The sequence below is a fragment of the Erpetoichthys calabaricus genome, chromosome 4 (genome assembly GCF_900747795.2).
Source record: "Erpetoichthys calabaricus chromosome 4, fErpCal1.3, whole genome shotgun sequence".
NCBI lineage: Eukaryota > Metazoa > Chordata > Cladistia > Polypteriformes > Polypteridae > Erpetoichthys > Erpetoichthys calabaricus.
In genome coordinates this window covers 246901009-246920637 of record NC_041397.2, presented here as the reverse complement: position 1 = coordinate 246920637, position 19629 = coordinate 246901009, and the positions used below count along the sequence as shown (strand labels likewise).

The window sequence follows — 19629 nt, the reverse complement described above, 5'->3', positions numbered from 1 at the left end:
TACCTTTTAGGTTTGATGTACTTATTCTTCTTCATCAGGGCAATTGTAAAATCATCATTATCACATATAGAATACTCTCCAATACCAAAATCTCTTAAGGGTGGTGTAACAGCGTCAGCATCAAGATTCAATGCAAGCTTTGGCGTTCTCACCACGTTTGGCAATGCTTTATTACAAAGACTATCAGAAGTTATTTTTTCTTGGATTATAGTTTCAGATGTTACAGTTACTTGTTCTTTCTTCATATCTGATGGGTTGAAAGGTTTACAGAAGCAGTATTGTGAAAGGCCAAATGCAGAAAGTCGAGGTGTGCGCAAAACATCAGTATCTCTGGACATTTGTTGAGTGGGTACATCATTAGTAGGGGATTCTGAACAGGAGTTGGTGTTCACTCTGGTCTTCATATTTTCATTCTCTTCTCGATGCACATATTTTTCACTGTTAGTACAAGACAATGCTAATGCCTTGTTCTCCTCTTAAATAAAAGCATAGAAAAAGTTTACTTTTTCAGTTAAAGGTTCCATTTTATCTCCACATATTTCTTTTTTCACTCACATTTGTGCAATCATTATGTTTATTGGTGCAGCATACAAGAGATTACCCAAAGCTTGATAATACTATTATGAATTTAGGGATAGTACAATTAATACCTTTAGGCACGAATTCAAATCCGAAAGCCAATAGAGACAACATAATTATAGACCAATCCACAATTAATAAATTACAAAATCTTGGAAAGAAATAGTTAATTGAACTGTAGACATATAGTGGTACAATATAACTTCTGTACAATGCAGTAAAGTACATACTGTACTGATTTTTTCATGCCATATTTTTGAAAGAAAAAATATGATTATTTCATTATAGATTTAAACCGGATCATGCAAACTGGATTAATAATTTATTAACAATTTATTCTAGGACAGAAATGCATTCAACAGTTAAACAAAAATAGTTCAATATTTTTATTGGTACTAAACTGCTTCATTAAAAATATTATTTTAAGAACAACTGGCATAATCATAACACATTACAAAATTAGATCAATAAGCAGATTTTCTTGTTTTTATTATTGCAGGTCTTATTTACAACACATAGTCTATGTATAGTATTAACAGTATATACTGTATGATCTTGGAAAAAAAGTATCACAAAGAAATAAAAGAAACTACTGATGGTATTAACTTGGAAATATCCAAGCCTTTGCATGCGACTGAACAGGACTTCAAGTGACAAATGTAAGTGTCATGAATAGTGTAAAGAAAGTAAAAACTGTCTGAATGAACGATAAATCAACTGGAATTTGTACTTTTACCACATAACAGTTTTGAAAATCATGAATCACATTCTCCATCTTTAGCAAGTTTCTTTGTTTGTACAAGAATAAAAAAACAGTTTGATACCAATAGGCCAGTCATCATAAAAGTTATTCTATGCTCTTGTTCACCTAGTGATTTTAAAACAACATTAACAACGTTTTAAAAAATCACCCAACATATTACCGTAGATACTCGTGTATAAGTCGAAAAATTTATGCCTTAAAATTCATTCAAAAAAACAGAAATCGACTTATCCGTGGGGCAACACAATTGTCCATAGAATTTGGGTAATGACATTGTACACTCAACGCTTCACGGTGTTAAGTCACCGGTCATCTGCCGTTTCCCATGGTCTTTGAAATAATTATAAGCCAGCAATACTATTTCTAATTAGCTAGTTTTTTTCTAAATTCTTTAAATAATTCTTTAAACTGTGAAATACTTGAATTTGAGCATTAGCTTTTGCAGGTTTTGGATAACAAACATACCATTAGCTGCCACGTGCAACCAGATTTGGAATCAAAAGAACCAAGGCAACGCACGCTATCAATGTGATGCAAGCGCAGCTCGCGATTCAAAAGATTTCTCTGCCTACCTGTTTGTCTCGTCTGACAGTAGCTGAAAAGCAGCATCAGGAGACAGCAGCCTGAAGTAGTCCAGCAGCGGGTGATCTGTCGTGTCCAACAGCAAGCCATGCTGTCTTGTGAACTCCGGTAGCCAGTTCGGATCAATGTCTGGGTATTCCTCCCACGCAAACCTTGCCGTAGCTGCATCAGCTGCGCGAATGCGTTCAGCTGGCAGCCGATCAGCTGGGGCGGCATTGGCTGGTGTCCGATCAGCTGATGCCAGCTTCTCACTCTCTTGCTCGATTCCTGATCACTGTCAATAAAATCCGATTCTGAAAAATCAGAGTCCGACTCAGCGATAATGTGCAAAACATCGTCTGCCGAGTGTTTTCTTTTCTGCACTCGCTTCGCTCCCTTGTTACATATCGACGCCATCTTGCCTTTGTTTACATTTTGCAACTCACACACACGCAAGGATTAGTTGCAGAGTCAACGAGTCTAGCATTTCTCCAAGCACAGAGGGGAATGCCTGTGACATGACTGAGTTTTGTCGCCATTAACAGCTGATTGTCGCCCTCTATCTCTGATAGCTGTCAAGTTTTACCCTCGACTTATACGCGGGTCATAACAAATTTCGTAATTTTTGGCTTAAACAATACACTCAACTTATCTGCGAGATCGACTAATACGCGAGTATCTACGGTACTTTTTAGTATACTTTCCTGTAGTTTGTAAACGAGTCTTAAAGCCTTTCTAATTAAAATCAATGTTCATAGCAGAATCTTGTAAAATTAATGACTAAATTACGTAGTACCTTGAAAATCACATCTTTCAGTAATTAGTCACCCCAAATGTGTGTACCTTATACCAGAGGAGGGAATACTCAAACCTGCTTAATTCAGTTTAGTGGGATGGGGCTGTGAGGGACTGAAATTTATTCTTGCAGCATTAGCTATAAGGTAGGAATCAACCCCAGACAATGCACCAGCTCACCGCAGAGCCCACACACAACAAACCACAGTCACACTAAGATGAAGACAATTTAGAATCATCAATTAATTTAGAATGCAAGTCTTTGGAATACAGGAGGCAAACTGGAGTACCTGGAGAAAAATAATCCACAAAGAAATGTGGAAGAATATGCAAACTGTACACTATCAGTGACCAGATATGAGATTGATATCCAGGATGTTGGATTTATGAGGCAGCTGTTAACAACTACATCATTGTGATGCCCAGAATAGTATTATTATGTACCGTATATGAAAAAGATTCCAATATAAACCTCACATTCCCATAAAGCCTACTTCTCAGATCCTGTCATTATTTTCAAGACACCTTTTCTCACCTCCTGTCTGGTTTATACTTCCTGTTTTTGAAGGCAACTCTCAACTTTTCTCTTCCTGTCTCACACATACACTTTCTCTTTCGATTGCCTCATCAAAGCCAAACTGACCAATCAGATTGTCCTCTGGGACTGGACACACATTCAGACCTTAGTGATTTATTGGGTAGTAGATTTATTTACTCTTTTACAAGTATGACTCTAATATGAATATATAAACATACAGTATAAAAACAATCTAAATATACAGTAAGCACAGATGACATATATAGTACACTTTTTTACACAAAGTATAAAGCTCACCTTTGTTTTGAGTAGTTAGTGGCTTATAACCATATTTCTGGAATTCCTCTTTTATTCTTTCAAGATCTGCTGTGATTCTTTGCTTTAATATGCAGTGTGATCGGAGTAATTCACTTATTTGATTTTCTGTTGACTTATTAGCAGCAATCTGTTGTTGAACCTCTTCCTAGAAATAACACCAACATTAGCAGCATTTTATTTTTCTTTTTAAATTGCTTTAAACAAAAATTCTTTTTTTAGACCTATTTCACAATAATGTTGATCAAACAAAATATTTCTTGATTTTTAAAGTTATGTACTGTTGCACACAAAGATCCCTATTCTTGAGATCTGCTTACTGTCTACTTTAAACCTAAAATTGCTACAAACCCAGTGTCTAGTAATCCACAAATAATAAGTCGGTTTGGACTTTGCCACTGTTCCGTTTTACTTCTGCTACTTTTATTTACATGAGGAGCTATTTAATAATAAGCCTTTCGTTCGAATACCTCTTTAAACTAGGTAGAGGTAAGGATTTAGGTGCTGATTATGATCAAATGCATCTTAACACTTTTTGGATATGTTTAAGTTGTATTTTACATACTATAATATGATATTTAGGATACTGCATATTCAATCACTTTGTTGCAACTCATTCATTGTAATTCAATTTATAAAATAAACTTTTATCATACAAAAATAAAACATTTGGTACACATTACATCTTAAAATGAATTGGTTAAATAAGGTCAAAAATAAACAAACAAATAAACAAAGTGACACATTTGACTTCACTACACCAACAGGTTGCATTCCAGACATTTTGGTCATTTGGCTCCAGAAAAGCGCTGGAGCATAACATGTATTAAATAGGTTTTGAATTAAAATTTAATTAAGTGTTATGATTAACACCACCTGTATTTATTCTTGTCATCTCAATAATAAGTACTCTTCACCCACATGTGTGCCTGATGTAATTTATGCATAAAACAAGTGCAGTGAAGTGCTTTCCATCAGGCAACATACTATAGGTTATGCATAAAACAAACTTCTTTAAATTGTTTTCACATTGTGTATAACGTACACTGGGGCAATAAGAAATAATATTTCTATTATTGCTTTCTCTCTTTTGATAAGCAGTATACTCTATATCAATTTCATTATCTAATTTGATAACAAACAATGGTTCAAATCTCCCATTATTGATATGCAACACAATATACAGCACATCAATCTGTCTAATAAAGCATGTCAAAGTATATCTAACACACAAAAAATATAAAAACTTGCTCACATTTTGTAAGTACTAACCTTTAAACCTTGTACTTCTGAATGCAATTCAAAAAGAGTTTGCGATGCGCCAGCTTCACAGTGATCTACAACATTTAAAACATTCCAAAATATCGTAAAATAATACAACTTAAATCCTGCATCGTACAGTATATGGTCAGAATATAAACCAAGCAAATCTACCAAAATCAAGAAATATGATGTCAAGCTGTTCAGTCTGAGATTAAACGTATCTCTAAAAATAACAACATACAGTGTAAATTAAAAAAAAAAAAAAAAAAAAGGTACAAAAACAAATAACATTTAAATCAAATTTCTGGATCACAAGAAAAAAATATGCACGAATTAAAATATTTATAGCATTAGTAAGAAAAATTTGTACATAAATATACATATGTATACTTCTAGGTAGAATGCCCAGAGGGGACTGGGCAGTCTCGTGGCCTGGAACCCCTGCAGATTTTATTTTTTTCTCCAGCCGTCTGGAGTTTTTTCTTTGTTTTTTCTGTCCCCCCTGGCCATTGGACCTTACTCTTTTCTATGTTAATTAATGTTGTCATTTTAATTTCTTATTTTGTCTTTTATTTTTCTTCATTATGTAGAGCACTTTGAGCTACTTTTTGTATGAAAATGTGCTATATAAATAAATGTTGTTGTTGTTAAATATTACATTAAGCATTGTTTTTATTGCATGTTATTTGTGTTTCATTTTGAGGATCCAGCATACTGGGCATTAAGTGTACTTTACAAGATTTAAAGATGTTAACAATTAGCTGTTGTTCAATTTCCTTTATTTAAGAGTCCAAACCTAATAATTTAAATGTACACTGGGAAACTGTTATGTTGCACTTTAATGTCTGGTACAGACTTATTTTCAGGCATGTTTTCTTTTTTAAAAAAGACAAATGAGGGCAGTGTTTAATATGTCAGATCATGAAACCAGAAAAGAGACCTTTGGAGAACACAAAGCATGGTCAATTTAGGGGTTTAGGGCAAAGCATTTCCTGAAAATAGGTGACAAACTTGTCCAAAAACTATGTAATACTGAGCTGAAACAAAAAAGCAGCAAATCTGCACTGTATTTCCAGACACCCAAAAGAAGCATGTTGAAAATTAAATCACATGGATGATGTGCACAATCACAGGACAAGACTCACTGACAATCCAAAAAAAGCATGTCTTTTGCAAAGTAAATCACACAGAGGATGTCTACGATCACAGGACAAGATACACTGTCAATCATCATGGCTGATGCAAAGTCTTTCAGTAGCTAATAAATTATCTTATGCTAAGGTGCATCATTCAAACTAGTGTTACTGTCAGAAAAACATCACACTGAGAAAATATTAAGTGAAAATCAGCAAACTACCGACAATAAAACAGCATTCACTGGCTTTGGATTTTGATATACAGTACTTTGTTAATCCCAGAGGAGAAATTGTCTTTTTGTATGACCTTTGGTGGTCAGAGCACAGAGTCAGTCATTGCACAGGTCTGCACTAACAACTAGAAGTTATATCACAAACACATGCCTCCAGTGGAAGGCTGATAGATGAAATCAGTGGCACTACAGAGACAAAATTTTACAGACTGTCATGTCTTTGACAAACTTGTTGAGAATCTCACTGCAGCAGTGTAAACATGAGGATTCACAAGCAAAATAGTAGCCTGCGTTCTTGATAACACACAATGCATTAGGTTGGCTAACTCACCACTTCTGTGAACCACAGTTTTTTTTTCCCCCCCCCCCACACACTGCAATTCTCAATCAGTGTTTAATTTAACTTTAATGTGTAGTGTAGTGACAAGCTATCGGATTATGCTTCAATCACTGCTTCTATACGCTATTCTCTGCTTTTGACCTGACACTTAACAGGCTGCGCCCACGAGTCCTGAGCATGTTCATATATTTGGCTAATGTATACTGTCCATTTTTGGCATCGTTTCATTTAACAGTAAAATAAATTCTTACAGCATAAGACAAATACAGTTTTTTCTTGGAAATTTATCCTCAATTAAATTTTTGTGTAAATAATTTCTCTTTTACAGTTAACGTTTCACAATCAAACAGGGTCAACTGTCAGTTATGAAACAGAATTACATTTTGCACCCCTATGAAAAATTAATTTAATTCAAGTATATATCCATCCATCCATCCATTTTCCAACCCGCTGAATCCGAACACAGGGTCACGGGGGTCTGCTGGAGCCAATCCCAGCCAACACAGGGCACAAGGCAGGAAACAATCCTGGGCAGGGTGCCAACCCACTGCAGGACACACACAAACACACCCACACACCAAGCACACACTAGGGCCTATTTAGAATCGCCATTCCACCTAACCTGCATGTCTTTGGACTGTGGGAGGAAACCGGAGCGCCCGGAGGAAACCCATGCTGTTGCCATGCAGTAATTTAATGATATTACTCCATTGTTAGACACCTCAGCCTAATAACAAGTTGGTCTTACAATTAATCTTCGAATGTCATAAATTAACAGGGACATGTGCTTGTACGAAGCTTGCCTTTATAAACTAAAATGTGTCCCTTAACAGTTACAACTTAACTAGTAGTTAATACCTACCATTCTGGAAAGCTCATTCTAAAGCTAGGAGTCTACAGCTAGAAGCTATGACTTATGCTATAAGGAAAGCAAATCAAGGGAGGTAATGCTTAAATTGTATAAGAAACTTGAAAGCCCACATATGGAATATTGTGTACACTTTTCATCTCCATATTACTGTACAAGGACAATGCAATAATGCTTTTAGATCCCAAGTCACATGCATGAAGAAACACTAAAGAAGTTTAATATTAAAAAATATTTCCCTTTAAAAAAGCAGAGAGTAGGTGGTTAAATGAACATTTAAAAGTATAAAGAGAGTAGTAGCCCACACCCCACACACAAACAAATAACAGCAACACAACAACACAGATAATAATTACTGAACACTACAAAACAACCTAAAAAACTTAAAAGCCAAGGATAGCTTTCTGTAAGATACAGGCTTTGTATTTTTAGATCTCTTGATATAAACACACCTTGGTTATGACAGATGTGCTATTATAAAGGTGTATGAAATAAATAAGATTTAGCTGTATATGTATGGCATTATGAAGAGCTACAGTATATGGGGATATTGTGCATTTCAACAGGATAAAAATTTTGCATATACATAGTCTAGGATTATTCTCTTTTACTATAAGAATCAGTACACATTTCATATTTCTAGTAAGCTAAGTTTTGTATAGATGTAGATTTTAATGAAAATACATTTCAGTCAACAATATTTATGTATAACATATACATGCACTTTGGAATTATTCAAGCATTACATAAATAAATAACAAATACAATTTTTTTGGTGGATAAAAACAAATACCTTAACCATCTCCTAAACGAATACTTTAGATTGAGAGCGCCAAACTAGATGCAGGATTAGCAAATCATTAGAGAACAGCTAGAAATGTCTGCATTTCAGAAAGATATGAAACTCAGTCTACAACAACATTTATTTCTATAGCACACTCAATACAAAGGATGTAGCTCAAAGTGATTCACAACATGTCAAAGAAGTAGTTACTTGCAGGTGCGTGGTGACACACATTTGTCAAAATCAGTAGATCTTCTGCACGGCTTGAGAGAAAGATTTTGAATATTCACATGTTTGGGACTGGTTACAAAGCAATTCCAAAAATAAACAAGTCATTCAAAGTAAGACAGATTATTTACAAATGTAAAAAAAAAAAAAAAAAAAAAACAATTGGCAACCAACCACTAGCAAGTCATTCCAACAACCAGTATTCAGTCTGTGCTGTTAGGAATCCCAGGTTAAAATCAGAGTTAATGCTTATATTACCGCTAGGGATGCTCTGCTCGATCGATTGATTTCGCAAAAAAAAAAAAAAAAACTCAATCTGTGATCGGTAAAAATGGCAATCACAAAAAACTATATTTTCAGGCCCTGCTTTTCTAAGCTTTATGGTAATTTTATGCAAGGTTTTGTAAATATTGAGCCAACACACTTTTTTTTTTTCTTCCTTTGCAGCAGACTTCTTCCAGTGTAAACAAAGACCAGCCAGTGGAAGCTTATTTTACCAGTGAACAAGAGGTGATTGGTGTATTAGCCTGTGTGTTAAAGAAAGTGGAGTAATAAACTGGACAAAAAAAAAAAAAGTAATCAGAGAATTTGTCCTGTGAACTAGACAATTGGTAAGAAAAACCACTTTAAGGAATTCAGATCTTTATTTTGTCCTTTAAATTAAAACAGACACCGCTGGAGTTTGCACAGCGTGCTTGTTTAAAATGCAGCATCATACACTTTTAATTGGAAAAAGAAAAGACAAAGAAAAATTTGAAAATTTACTGCTTAGTAAACAATAAGCTTTTTAAAATATTTGGACTGTGTTTATTATTTGTTGTTGTGTGTCATAAAGCATACATTTTGATAAGAAACATATACTACATAATTAAAATGACAATTCATATTTTTATAATTAAACCTCAAGAATTACAATCTCATACAGCATAACTTTTGGTAAGAAACATATACTACATAATTAACATGACAATTCATATTTTAGAATTACACCTCAAGAGTTACAGATGTCTAGCTGATACACTGCAGAAAAAAATACAACTGTATAAATATAGTAAAGTATGTTTTAAGAGCAAAAAGCTGTGCAATTAATGATTAAAATGATAAGAACCTAGAAGTGCATGTATATTTATATTTAAGCAGCATTTAATTGCCAATATCAATTAATTGATTGTGTGAGAATATATATATAATTTGTTGTTAGAGAAATGGTGAAAACTCCTGTTTTAAATTAATAAACTAAACAATATGGCAACTTGTAATTATGAGAAACAATTTATTTTCTTTTATGCCATATTTACTGTATTATGAATACATTTTTTTCTACATATTATAGTATGTATTTTAAGAAAATGTTATTTATTTTAGTATTTTATGGTCACTGAACAATAAGCCTACAGAATTTCATTTTGTTAATAAAAAATGAACAGTGAACACCTGTAGTGTAGAGCTGAATTATAAAAATTCATTTTAATATGGCACTGTCATAATACTTATATGTGTCTGGTTACTCAGGAGATTAGCGTAAAAAGTTTTTTTAAAGGGATAAGAAAGAAAAAACAAATCAAGTAACATGAAATCGGTGATATTGATATTGGCCTTAAAAACCCTGATCTGAGCATCCCTAGTTGCCATAACCAGTATCAAAGTGTATCAGTTAACTAGCTAGAAAAGGTTTACACAAAGTTGGTTTACATGGGATGGTGGTTTTTCAAAATACAGTACATGGGTGTACGAAAAAAGACTTCTGCTACGCAACAATGTGATCTTAAAATACATGTCAACTATAGATTTGAATGCTAGACATGTTTAGGAGAAAAAAAACAAACAAAGAATCTCTTACCATGTATTAAACATAACAATGGTGTCATTACTGCTTGGGATTGCATTTGTACCTGTCACCACTTAATCTACAATATACCAGAGAATACTCGAGCAGAAAGTCAGGCCAACTGTCATGATGCAGAACTGAAAATGATTCTTACAACAGGACAATGCTTTGAGATACAATACTGTCAACGGTATACATAGGTAGTGGGATATAGTTTTTTTTTGTTTTTTTTCCGGCAACCAACTGAAAACTAACATATCTTTGGTGTAAAAAAAAAAAAAAGTAACACATTTCATGAAATTATTCAATACTCACTAGAAAAAAGCTGGTATACGCATTATTATTGTTAATACAGTCAGTTGAAAAACTCTGTGCAAACAGCCTCAAAACAAGCTCCTGTTTTGAATTTTAATCATTGCCAAAATATTATAAAATGTCAGAAATACATAATTATCTAAATAGTTCCATGAGAACAGTAAAACAATAGTAATCAATCATTTCAACATGTAGTATCTCATTCTATTTCTTTAGTCTTCTGCCCCTTAGAAAATAAATAAATAACTCAAAAGGCTTAATTTCTCAGCAGGCAATATTTTTGGTCAAGAAAAGATATGTAAAGTAACTGAAAGAAATCTATTTTTAATTTGTAGAGAGTAAAACTGAAAATCCAGCCAATTAAAGTGAGCTCATTTCAAAGACTGAGGAGAATGATTTGCATAATTTGAATATTCTAAAACTGGCTCCTACTAATTAGTTTGAGGCAACAGTTTAAGCCAATTTTACAGAGTTAACGCTGAAACACTAACAGAAATAATTTGTACCAAACATCTACAATAGAAAGTTTGTGTTTTATTGTTTCAAGAACACCACACTTAAATGAAATAAATTGAATCTGTTAAGTTAGAATAAATTGGTGCCCTTACAGTTTTTGCTGAACATTATAGTACATATACAGTATTGCAATGCATGTGTTACATTTTATAAAATATGAAAATTGTTAAATGGACATACCATCATCATCATCATCACTGTTCTGATAAGCATTCTTTATCTTTTCTGTTTCAGTTTCTAGAGTCACAGCTAAAGATCTGAGCCTCCAAAAGAATTTTTCAGTGATGTTCATTCTAAGGGGAGAGGGGAAAAAAAACCACTGTTATTTGATATAGCAGGATATATATCATACACACACAAAAAGTATACATGCATAAAGTACTGTAGTTCATCTGTCGCTATCATTGACTGCGTTTGGTTAGTTTTTACTTCTTGTGTATATTACACACATATTTTTCAGAATCTTCCTAATATCCTCTCAGAATTCTGTCAGCATTACATCGTCTTTCTTCTTTGCTCACCTTTAGTAACTGTATTTCAGTCTTCAGCTCAATTTCTAGTATTTCTGATAATTTAATTAATTCTAGCATTTTTTTTCATTTTCCACTCAAACTTATCTATCCTTGGTTTGCCTTTCTTAAAACCCAGACCTAAAACATATATAATCTGAATTTAAAAACAGTTGCAGATATACAGTTGTGCTCATAAGTTTACTTTGACATACTCTGGCAGAATTTGTAAGATGTGTACCACACTTTAAAGAAAAGATGATCGATCACACCATATGACATATCATTTACTTTTAATGGAATCACAGAACTGCACAACCATTAAACAAAACATCGTAATAAGGAAAATAATGAGATGGACTCAGTTCAAAAGTTTGCATAACCTTAGTTCTTATTACTTTATATTGTCCCCTTTAGCATCAATGATGGCATGCAGTTTTTTGTGATAGTTGTGGATGAGGCCGTTGATTTTCTCGGGTGGTAGAGCTGCCCATTCGTTTTAGCGAAAAGCCTCCAGCTCCCATCAATTCTTGGGTTGCCTTGCATGAACTGAATGTATGAGATCTCCTCAGAGTGGCTGAATGAATCTGAGGTCAGGAGATTGTGATGGCCACTCCAGCACTTTCACTTTTTTCTGCTGTAGCCACCGAAGGGTCAACTTGGCCTTGTGTTATGGATCATTGTCACGTTGTAAGATCCAAGTGTGCCCATGCACAAAGTCCGGAATGATGAATGCAAGCGGTCCTCGAAAATTTTACAGTAACATGTTGCATTCATCTTGCCATCAATTTTCACTAAGTTACCTGTGCCACTGTAGTTCACACACCCCCAGAACATCAGAGATCAACCCCCATACTTCACAGTAGGGATGGTGTGCTTTTCGTCATGGGCCTTGTTGCATCTTCTCCAAACACAGCATTTACGGTTGTGACCGTAAAGTTCAATTTTGATCTCATCACTACAAATGACTATGTTCCAGAAGTTTAGAGGTTTGTCTAGATGCTGTTTTACATATTGTAAGTGGGCTGCTTTGTGGAGTTGACACAGTAAAGGAAACAGCAACACCATTTGTTTGCAGAGAAGCCTGTTTCTCAGCTGAAGTGGCTTGTGTGTTTTTCTTGGCAGCTGAATAAATGAACCTGGCAGTTGTGGATAAAACCTTGGTTGGTCTACCAGACAGTGGCCTGACAACAAGAGAATCCCTAACTTTCCACTTTTTTTTTTTTTTTTTTTTTTTTTATAAATCATAGTCTGAACACTATTGACAGGTGTTTTCAGATCTACGGAGATCTGTTTATATCCTTGTACTGATTATAGAAATCAACATTTTCTCACAGGTCCTTTGACAGATCTTTTGCATTCCCCGTAGCTTGATATCCAGCAAAGTCAGTGCAGCTCTACATGAATTTAAATTGACTATTTATAAAACAGACACTGATTATAATAATCCAAGAGGTTACAGGTGTGAACACTCTCCCTTAATATGAACCTGTGTGTGTATTATCAGCCCCAATATTCAAGGGCATGTAAACTTATGATCCAGCTCATTTGGGTGATTTCAGTTATCATTATAAAGGGCTAATACAATTATGTGATAATAAATTGCTTCACCTGAGCACACTCCCTAACTAAAAGGAAAGATTTCTGTATATTTACTTATATTTTCCAAACAGTGGCCAATATTTCACAAACTCTGCCAGGATATGTAAACTTATTAGCACAACTGTATAGACACTGCTGATATTTTTGTGTATTTTGAAAATACTTTTCAGAGAGTAAAACTGAAGAATCTGATACAAATGTTAAATAAAACATAGTTGTACTGAAGAATGAATAAGAGTCATTACCAAATTACACATTCAGCACTATTGACATCAGTCCACAAGTCAGAAGAATGACAACGAAAAACTAAACAATAAATATAAAATACACTTTGTATGAAGCAATACTTTTATTGTTACTATTCTTATTATATTCAAAAATAAGAGATCATGTACAATGCTGACTCTGAACACTCAAAAAGGAATTCACTTTACAGCGAGAGCATGTTTTACATATCTTTTGTAGAATAGCTGTAAATAATACTGAATTAGATGCTGCTTTTTACATTGTGATACTACATGAATATATGACTGTTGGTTGTAACTCATGTTTAAATGATATTTTAAAAAAAGCAGCTAGTGTTTAAAAATACAACATAATAAAATTATTAGAATGAACCTAGGTAAACAAATCTTTGCTGAAAATATGAATGCACCATATCTTTATTATGTAAATAAATGAGTAACAGCAGACAATCTATGCTCTGTTTCAGGATTCAGTTGTTTCAGTCTTGACAGCTGAATTTTTAATTTAATTTTTTATGCATTTATTTGCTTATACTAAGCAGTGTTACGGAGCTTCCATCTTTGCATGTGAAAGGCTTCTGTTGATAAATTAACAAACAACAATTTGCTGAAAATCAGAACTCTTGTATTACAAAAAAAATTGTTTAAATTATGTTGTAGTCTTAGCATTAGTATCTGTACCTGATGGTTTCTCTGAAGTGGTGGAAAAAGATCAAACAAGACATTTGAAAAATACTTTAAATTGTATTTATTTAATTGATTCAATACCTTATATTGTTGACTTTAAATGTAACAAAATATAATTTTGATTGCGGGAAGGACTCATTTCATGTAGTCCAACAATTACACCAAAGCAAACTATATTAGAATAACATAAATCATCCATTCCATATGCTTTATCTATAGTATATTTAAATTAGGAAAAGTGCCTTTTGCTCTGTAGCCATATTGAGAAAACACTAATTTCCTCCAAGCAATTTAATTTACACATGGTTTTCCTGGCAATTGTTACCATTCATTTCTTCAGTCACACTCATTTAACTAGCCTAATTAAAAAGGTTGTTATTTCCCAGTTTATATGTATTAGGTTCACTGTAGACATTATAAAAAAAAAAGTTTGTTGAATTTTATTAAGACTGTACCATGTATGTTTGTTAAATAAGAATAATTCTGTGTTTTGCTTTGTTTTTTAAACTCTGTTTTTAAGATTTTTATTATCATGATTTTCATTCTGCTTTTCCAGTTGTTCTGATTTAATCCATTATGTACTAATGACCACATTAGTGGGTCTGCTGCTGAAATAGTTGCACCTTTAAAGACATCCATGTCATTTGACATCCTTGTCGTCTGTCTGTTATGCGCATTGTCATGACAAGAAAATAACATGGCAAACTACACAGAAAAAGGCAAATTAATAGGAAAACAAAAAAAAGATTACAAATATTTAAATCTATAGCAAAAATACAAATATTTCTAAATGTTTTCTAAATGTTCAAAACAAACTGCTGTATTTTTCCGAATGCAGAAGTGAAAAAAGATGAGCCAATTAACTGAGATCAATTAGAAGTAAAATGACTAACTGATTGTGAAACTGATAAACAAAAATCTACAATCATATGGGTTGCAGAAAATGAAAGGATCAGTGGGATGAATCAGGTTTTAGTGAAAAGAATGATGATTTGATTCAACAAAATAAAAAAACCAGTTGCCCACAACTGCATACACCTCTAAAATGAATCGAAGAAGGAAAATACTAAACTAATCCTAAAGGAACACATTCACCTCTAACAACAGAAATAAGCAAAAACAAAAACCAAAACTGATATCATTAATAATAACTGTCAACCAACTTTGTGCATAAATAAAATCATTTTGACCATATTTCCTCCTTTTATTTAAACACATACCAAATAATTTTTTCAATTTAAATAATCATATAAATCTACATTTGCTCCACAGAACAATTTAAGATTACAAGTGTTATGATGCTGAACAACATAAAGTAACCCACAAATGACTTGTAACTTAAGTTTAAAATTAAGGCCCCCTTTACCCAGAAATAGATTAAATGGGTCTGAGAATGACATATTATTAGTGATGTAAAATATAACCAAGAGCTCCTTTAGAACATAAAATAACCATCTCTAAGAGCTCATAATTTTATACATTTATCAGGCTTTCAATTGGATCTGTAAAATCATTAATAACATAACCTTTTTGGTTGCCATTTTATTTATGTACTGATACATATATGTATGAAATACTACCCAAGTAAGACTAGTGTATCAGTATAGGAAAGTGTATTATTAGAATTGCAAGTGATTTGTTTAGGGTTGTGGAGCTTATTTCTCCAGATGATTTTTTAAAGACTCATTGCAAACCAAAAATAAACTTCATTGCAACCTATCTCTGCATGTAAAAATATTTATCCAAAATATTGGCACAGCTTAGCATTGTTTTTAACACCACAGGTTTACATTATTGTAATCAAATTCACAGCAATATTAAAATTTATAAAGTGCCATCACAATGGCAACAGCACTTAAATATTTAAAGCGGGACTACAGAAGCGCGACCACAGTAACTTTATAAAAAATATATTTTTAGCAAAAAGATACATTGCTGGTACTAAAACGGCAATCAGCACAACAAATCCAAATGAAATACACACAATCCGAGAAAATTGTGACCAAATCAGCTCAACACACAGTTCTGCTTGTAGATTGAGGAGCAACACAATGCTGGGGCGATGCATGGAAGAGATTTTAGTAAGAATAAATTGAACCGAACCAAGTAGGATTAAACGTCTTCTTAAACTGATTAGCTTTATGTACAGTATGTGGTAAAGGGCAAAGTAAAAGACGGACACCAACCAGGGGCCTGCTCAGATTTAAGCTGAAGAAACTAAAAACACTCCCACGACCACAGCACTGGAGCAAATCTGTATATGTGTGCATATCACAAATTTACTTGATTAAACATGTAATTCGTTTTCATGTGGGATGAAAGGAAAAACCACATCGAAGACAAAGTTTGCCAATTGCCTAAACAACTTTTTGGCGCTGACCAGCCTGGGTTCGTGTAAGAGTTTTTGCCCGATAGTTATTTTCGAGCTTAGAGACGCGAATGGTTTTTCGTTTCAATTTTCAAACTGCACCGGCGACACACTAACCAGACGACAAGAGGCTGGCTGTCACATGAAGCATAGGCTCGCACGATTAAAAAATCGTCATATGCATAAGGCGCTTACCTCCCAGTTGTTTCTCGTAAATAACAAAAAATGAAATAATTTCAATTTGGCGCTTCTTTCAACGAGCGGTTGTCAAAGACAACACTTTTCTGCTGCTGGCTCGTTTTCCGTTTTGTTGCCCCCTACCGGTAGGAGGAGTCTTGGGATGCACACGTCTATTTACCATCCAAAGGCCGAGGACAGCATACGTAGCTCAGCGAGAAAATAGTGTTTTTCCCCCAAGATTAAAATTGATTCGTTCAGGTATTTTATAAAAAACAAAACAACAAATTAAAATATCCGCGTGCCTTACGGAAATTCATCATTCATAAACGGGGCGTAAAGGAATTAATTGTTTATCTAAACAATTTGATTTCTACAAATATAGGAGTATCTACATGGGCTAACAAAAACAAATGTACAACTGTATTGTATTCACTGTCTCGTGGTATTCATTGATTCTTGTTTGCATTTTATAGTGTCAGTATTCTGTGGGTGACACCTGAACGTGAACTTCATTGTACTGTAATACCACTACTAGTGGTCACAGCATGCATTCAAAATAAAATTCTTTCAGAAAAGGGAACGATTTTAGAAAACAAAGATATTTAGCTTTTTCCTACTGAACAAGTGGTATAGAAATGGGGTAAGAGGTACAGCAGGTAAGTGTATTTGTGTTTTCTCCAAAGCTAAATGGAGGGATATGTTTTAATACTTTCCTCTTTAACACTGCATCAGAGAGTGGCAACAAGTTATGGTACCCGTAATAATATCACTAATGACAGTACTCTTATAAACACTTGAGAATGAATTTGATCTTGAATATATGGTGCACATTTTGCATTGCATGCCATTCATAGATATAAGGATATCCTTCATGTAATCATTCTTTCTGCAGATGGCTTACATGAGCAGATGGAAACATGGTGGGGTTTGCATTGCCATAAACCAAAAGTTAATATTCAATTTATTTTTTTTGAGCTAAAATATTAATGTTTGACAGGACACTACTTTAATTTTAGCTTTTTAAATTTAATTTTATTGATATTATTTGAAGTGAACAACATTCCATACAATCATATCAAACTTAACACCCTCCACCCTCAAGAAAGAGGAGAGACTACAACATGAGCAAACCTTTAAAAAAAAGATAAAATATTTCTTCTAAGATTTGATTAATTAGATCTTACCATTTTTTAAAACATTTTGAACAGATCCTCTAAGTGAGAATTTTTTTTACAATTTCAAATAGTACAGAACATCATTTACCCTCTTTATAAATGGTGTATTCGGATTCTTCCAGTTGAGCAAAAAAGTCTACTCTGCTAATAAGGAGGTAATGGCAATTACAATCAATTTGTCTTTTTCCACTTTGAGCCCATCTGGAAGTACACCAAACACAATGGGTTAGGAGTGATTTTGACACCAAGGCTTTTTGACAGGCATTCAAAGAATTTTGTCCAAAATTATGTTCATTTCGTGCACGCCCAAAACATGTGGCGCAGTGAAGCTGGAGCTAAATTGCAATGTTCACATGTTCAATCTTGCCCTGGATATGCTTTTGGCAATTTTTTGTTAGGTAAATGTGCTCAATAAAAGATTTTAAGTTGGATGATTGAATGCTTTGCACATATGGAGCTGGAGTGTGTTCTATGGATGACAGTTTCCCATTCCTTTTCTGAGATGTTAAGTGAAAGATCCTTTCCCCATTGTACCCTGGGATTTTTGAAATTGAAGGGACTTCAAGACATTTTTATATATTGTTGAGATGCTGTCTGAGTCTTCAAGACTGATCAGTATTGCCTCCGATTTGAAAGTAGTGGAAAAATTGTGTTGTTTGCCTTTTATAAATCCAGTTTGGTCTTGTGATATTACAGAGGGAAGCACTTTCTCAGTCTTTCTAGATAGATAGTCTTTCTTAACATCATTATTCTGAACTGAAATTGGTCTGCTTGATGCACATTGTAGCAAGTCCTTATTTTTCTTTGGAAAAATGACAATTAATAATATTTGGTGAAACATTTGAGGTACAATTTTGTTGTCTCTAGTTTCTAGAAGAAGGGGCCTGAGTTGCCTCAAAAGCTTGCATATTGTAATCTTTTTAGTTAGCCAATAAAAGGTGAAAATTTTGCTTGGCTTTTCTAAACTTTTTTTTGAGGGAAAAATATGAAATAATCTGTCTTCTTAAAAAAGTCTTCAGTTTCTCAGAGTATTCTTGCAGAGACCTCTGAGGATGCATAATCAGTTTACTCAGAGATGAATTCTGTACAGTTCTCACTAATGACAGGGGTTAAGATGCCAGCTACGAGATAAGTGGTGGCAATAAATTATTATCAATAAAGAAATAATCCATTTTTGAGTAACTGTGATGTACTGGTGAGAAGAATGAGTATGCTCTTGAATTTGGTTTTAAAAATCTCCAGGGATCTGATAAGTTATGATCCATTATAAATTTTTTGCAGTGTTAGATGTTTTCACCCCTGTAGATGAAAACCTATCCATGTCAGGATTTAAAACACAATCAAAGTCTCTGGCCATTATAATTTTATGAGGGTTCACATTAGGAATAGATGCAAATACATTTTGGATGAAATCTCTATCATCCACGTTAGGTGTGTAGAAGTTTATCAAAATTACATTAAAATATGTAGATTACTATATAGACTATAGATAAATAGTTTACTCATCACCATGACATATCACCCTTCAGGATCAGATACTGCTTTTGATACTGCAAATGCTATTGTTTTGTGTATTAAGATTCTTGCATCTCTAGTTTTCTTTGTATAGATGTAGTGAAAGATTTGGCCAATCCAATCTATTTGCAACCGAAACTGGTCTCCTGTAAAAATACTATCTTGGCATTTAGACCTGTTAGGTGAGAAACTACTTTTTTCTCTTTAGATTGTGATTTGGAACTTTGACATTCCAACTCACAAAGTTCACTGTTTGGTCAGAGACACACTGCCTCTGAACTTTTCA

At 33.7% G+C, this 19629-nt stretch overlaps 1 protein-coding gene across 2 annotated transcripts in view; it reads right to left on the bottom strand.

The window, feature by feature from the left end:
- The window catches only part of ska3 (spindle and kinetochore associated complex subunit 3), a 33013-nt gene extending 16234 nt beyond the window's left edge, over window positions 1-16779 (bottom strand). Inside the window, exons 1-5 of one of the 2 annotated variants that reach the window (XM_028800553.2) lie at window positions 16669-16779; window positions 11243-11355; window positions 4824-4888; window positions 3534-3699; window positions 4-475 (exon numbers count right to left, since the gene is read on the bottom strand). In XM_028800553.2, the coding sequence (XP_028656386.1) occupies window positions 4-475; window positions 3534-3699; window positions 4824-4888; window positions 11243-11354 (815 nt within the window). In that variant the 5' untranslated portion in view covers window position 11355; window positions 16669-16779. Of the gene's footprint in view, window positions 1-3; window positions 476-3533; window positions 3700-4823; window positions 4890-11242; window positions 11356-16668 lie in introns of both variants that reach the window. The other variant, XM_051926186.1, reaches the window with a different exon arrangement.
- Window positions 16780-19629: the final 2850 nt, after the last annotated feature.